At 37.6% G+C, this 4,894-nt stretch overlaps 1 protein-coding gene across 2 annotated transcripts in view; it reads left to right on the top strand.

The window, feature by feature from the left end:
* The first annotated feature begins 2,544 nt into the window (after positions 1 to 2,544).
* Positions 2,545 to 4,894, top strand: part of LOC108372595 (nuclear receptor 2C2-associated protein-like) — a 12,131-nt gene continuing 9,781 nt past the window's right edge. For both annotated transcript variants that reach the window (XM_017628322.1, XM_017628323.1), the window contains exons 1-2: positions 2,545 to 2,652; positions 2,706 to 2,796. In XM_017628322.1, coding sequence (XP_017483811.1) covers positions 2,618 to 2,652; positions 2,706 to 2,796 — 126 coding nt within the window. In that variant the 5' untranslated portion in view covers positions 2,545 to 2,617. The remainder of the gene's footprint in view (positions 2,653 to 2,705; positions 2,797 to 4,894) is intronic.

Raw genomic sequence — 4,894 nt, 5'->3', positions numbered from 1 at the left:
TGGAAGAAGTAAAAATACTAGGTATAACTTTTAACAGAAGATATAATTGGAAAAGCCATATTTTCAAACTAAGAAAACCCATTTAGTCTAAAAATAATAAAATGTCTATCCAGTAACAAATACAACTGCAGCCCATCAATTCTTATAAATGTCGTAAATGCCATAATAATGTCAAAAATTGACTATGGTCTATTTTTGTACGGCCAACAACCGGCTTCATCTTTAAAATGTCTGAAATCCATTTATCATTCAGCCATTCGAATGTCATTGGGAGCATACCGCACAACAAATATAAACAATTTACTATTTGAGTCGAAAATTCTGCCATTAGAAAAACGTGTCATCTTTTCCACGACTAAAATTTTTAAAATATTAATGCAGAACAATAGTTTATTTAAAAATATTGTCAAAAAAATTACAAAAATGTGTTGAATCAATAAAAAAAAAGTTACCTTATAAACCTATGGTAATAATATTAGCCCTCCCCCTCCGGATTGTTAATACCGGGACCAAAACGCGTCGTTTGGTACCCCTCCCGACTTTTCCGGACCCCTTTTAGGGGTTGTTGCCCTATACTAGAGAATTACCAAAAAAAGATATGGGGGTTTGGAGGGGAAAGGCTTTTTGATTATAAAGATGAAGACCCCATTCCACGCACTTTTATAGACAAAAAAGAAAAAGTGGATGCGGTCCATTCCTCTTCGCTGAATTTAATGGTGAGCTTTTTTTGGTGCAAGTTGAAATCGCGCGATTTTTGGTAGTAGTGCACTTTAGCGAAAGCAGGTCAAAATGGAATGGAATGGGAAAAAGATCGAGAGTGGTATCAATCGACGCGTCTTTACGCCAATAATAACAATCCGCGACCGGAAATTAACATTTTTAATTCATTAAGGAGTTATTTGCAAAAAAACACTTGTACTTTCCGCACAATGTTTTGATGAATTTCAGGCAAATGAATAAATGAACACAATTTAACACGTATTTATTAGTTTTTATACATTTGTGATTTTTTAAGTGTACACTTTCGCGTAATTCTGCATATAATAGCAATATGCCGATGGTGAAAATCCGCACAACAATCTTGTGTAGTTAATATAAATAAGATGAAGGAAAACTGGTGCTGCCACTCTATTAATACAATTTGTATTTGAACTTTAAAAACACCCAAATAATGCACAAGAAATATACTTTTGTGAAAAGGGGATTTCTGTTCCTTTTCTTCGCACGCAGAAAGGAGAAATCTACGGAGGGTTATAATCTCTAAGCGCGCCGAAGGCCGCCTACGCAGAAAGGTGTTCTCTGCAAAAAGTGTTCTGCCCCTTTTCTTTGACAACACAGAAAGGAGAATTCTACGTTGTGAGGGTTATAATCCCTAAGCGCGACCGAAGGCCGCCTACGCAAAAAGGAGCACAAACACTTTTTTAATAGAGTGGCAGCAGCAATTTAGTTCAATTTTATTTTTAATAGAGTGGCAACACTAGTTTTCCTCCATGTTATTTACATTCTGCCTTATCCTGAGTTTCGCCTGAAAAAAAATTCACCCGAAAATTTTTCATCCGCCCATAGTAAGTCCCCTTTCAGATACGTCAAGTCTTGCTTTCAAGTCTGCTCGTTCGTTGGTGAAGGAGGTGGGAAGAGTACAGATACCTCCGTACCGTCAATTCGTTTCAAGTTTTCTTGTTCTCTTTTGATATTTTCGTTGCTTCCCGTTTAAAGAACCAAGTAGTTGAATTCAATAAAATTTTATGCGTGTGGAAGCAAAGAGAAAACACAAAAGAGAATGCGATAAAAACTGCTTTCAAGACTTGACGTGTCTGAAAGGGGACTATAACCATGGAAATCAACAGTGAAAAGTGAACCGGTTCGGGGAAAATGAAACTCATGATAAGGCTGATTAACTACGCAAGATTGTTGTGCTGATTTTCACCATCGGAATATTGCTATCAAATACAGAATTTCACGAAAGTGTACACTTAACACATCACAAATGTATAAAAACTAATGAATATGTGTTCAGTTGAGTTCATTTACTCCATTTATTTGCGTCAAACTCATCAAAACATAGTGCAAAAAGTGCAAGTGTTTTTTGCGAATAACTCTTTAATGAATTAAAAATGCGAATTTCCGGTCTCGTATTATTGTTGTTCGCATTAAAACGCGTCGATTGATACCCCTCTTGAATTTTTTTCATCAGTTTTGGCCTAATTTCGCTAAAGTGCACTTTTACCATAATATTAGCGCACCCCTCCAGATTGTTAATGGGGCGGCCGAAACGCGTCGTTTGGTACCCCTCCCGATTTTTCCGGACCTTTTTAAGGGGTTGTTACCCTATGCTAGAGAATTATCCTTTTTTTTGGTTTTTCCTGACGATTTTCACTAAAATTTACCCAAAAAACAAATCAGCTCTTCTAGTAACACCATCTTGTATATATTCGCCTTGACGGTGATTAACAAACGAGCATTGATTGGGATTATATTTATATGTAAACGTACCTTTAAGATATTCCGATAAATTTATCGAGACAAAAACTTTTGCCTTTTTCGTATAACAATTCGTCGGTTTTTTGCTTGCAACGATTAATAAATATCATATCTAGTGCTTTTGTTTACATTTGCGATGAACTTGTTGCGCTATGTGAATTTCGGATGCAGGTTTTTACACAATATTAAATATGGTTTTAAATAATAAACTTTTTTTTATTAAGTGTCAGCTCAGTGCAAGGCAAAGATGTGAAACAGTACGGCAAGCACAACATGTTTGACTTGAAGGCTGACACCTCATGGAATTCTAGTGAAGCAAGTGACTACAATTATTTTATTTGTAGATAATCAGCCTGTGTGCGAAATTACCTAAGCTTCTGCATAATTAAAGAATTTAGAGTGGATTTGCCAAATAAGCCGAACACTTGACCCCTAATTCCAGTTGGCATAAGTGCAGGTTAGCGGCAAGTGATAAGAAAAAAATTAAAAAGGGCGTGGCCCCCTTCTACTGATTTTTATGGTGCAAATAATGGGAAATGTTTAGTTATTTGTACAACGATTTTTGAGTGAGGGCGGAAAAAGGATGGACGACTCTTTAAGAAAAGTCACCCCACCCTCCCACACACCCCTTGGTGAAATTTGGTTTTTTTTCCAAAGGAAAAGAGGCAAAACATCTTTTGCAGAGATATCTCGTNAGGTTGTTTTTGGGGTAGGGGGACAGTCCCCACTTTACGAAAAGTCGGACCCCCCTTCGGGCCTCCCTCAGACCCCTGGGGAACCGTTTGAAAATGGGCGAAAAACAGCATTTACCGAGGGAAATTGAGCAGTTTGAAGTTGAATATAACCCAACTAACAGAATCTGTGGGGTTTAGATGCTGTAGATACTGCTGTTGCTGCCGATAAATCTGGCTGGAAAACGTGAGAGTAAACGTGATAGACAGCGTCATAATCAGACTCATGTTGATCAGACTATTGTTGTTGGAACTAGTGATTGTGGTGAACTTGACGTTGCTGATTTAGCACCTGTAAGACGCCGCTTTAAGTGGCTGCATGTGTCCTCCTTTCGGAATACAGTCTCTGCTGCTAACATTATTGATTATGTTGTGAAACACGCAAACATAGACGAGAAATTAGTAGCGTGCTATAAATTAGTAAAGAAGGATGCCGATGTGGATTCTTTGAATTATGTCAACTTTAAGCTTGGTGTTAGTGGTGATGACTACAAGAAAGTGCTGAAGCCTGAGTTATGGCCGGCTAAGGTGACCATCTGTCCGCTCCGTTTTTTTTCAAAAAGACGGGAAACAAACGCGGCAAGCTTAGTTGGCTCATCGCCTATGCTTCCATCTAACAATATTAAGATCTATTATCAANTCGACGCTGAATTTTTTGATATGATGCTCTTCACCGTATTCCGCAAGGACAGGGACGTTAACAAAACTGGGCTTAGCAGAGGAGGAGGTGTGCTGATAGCCGTACGGTGTAACCTCCAAGCTACATCTATCCCTCTGCTGAATGAAGATACGCTCCTCGACCAACTTTGCGTTCGTTTGCGTGGTGCTCACGGCTTCCTCTATCTCTGCACCTCCTACATACCTCCAGCTAGTAATGATGCTTTATACCGAGCCCACGTCGAAAATGTGATTGCCATTCACCGTGTCGTTGGTAACGATCAACTGTGTGTTCTTGGTGACTTTAATTTAAGTAATCTTAATTGGCATTTTTTGAATAATGATGAATTTTTAACACCCTCAAATATTAATAGTTCTTATGAATCTTACTTTATTGATAATTTACTAGGGATTGGATTAGTTCAGGTCAATGGCTTGTATAATTGTTTGAATCGCTTTCTAGACTTGATATTTGTTAGTAATGGCTTACATTCTATTGTATCGCAACCTCCCTCTTCAATCTCGCCGCCTAACTTGCATTACTCGCCTGTTTTGTTGATAGTCGAATTTTATGAGTTCTTTGATTATCCTACCGTAAAATCAAATTTGTTTAATTACGCCCGTTGTGATTTTGGCATTTTACTCTCTCTAACTGGAACTCTTACTGGAACTCTAATTTTTTGGTTTTTTGTTGTAGAATTAACCATATTTTTATAAAAAATTATCGAAAAATAAAATATTAAAAAAATAGTTGCCCGTATTGTAAAAAATTCGCTGTACCTAAACTTTATTGACTGACTGTATGTATACATACATACGTGCATTCAAACATACATATATACATATGTAGGTACTCGTACCCGTCATGCGTCGCTTTACTTCTTTTTTCCCCTTCCCTATACTACCTATATCTTCCTTCTCACTCATGTAACGTTTTCAGTTTTAAAAATTTCACTCTCCAATTTTGCAATTTTGCTACCGCCGCTTAAGAAGCTTCACTTCAAAAATCCACGCCTATGGGATGC

This window comes from Rhagoletis zephyria, unplaced genomic scaffold (genome assembly GCF_001687245.7).
Source record: "Rhagoletis zephyria isolate East Lansing unplaced genomic scaffold, Rhagoletis_zephyria_1.1 Rzeph_scaffold_05898, whole genome shotgun sequence".
In the NCBI taxonomy this organism is placed as follows: Eukaryota; Metazoa; Arthropoda; class Insecta; order Diptera; family Tephritidae; genus Rhagoletis; species Rhagoletis zephyria.
This window is presented reverse-complemented; position numbering and strand designations above follow the sequence as displayed.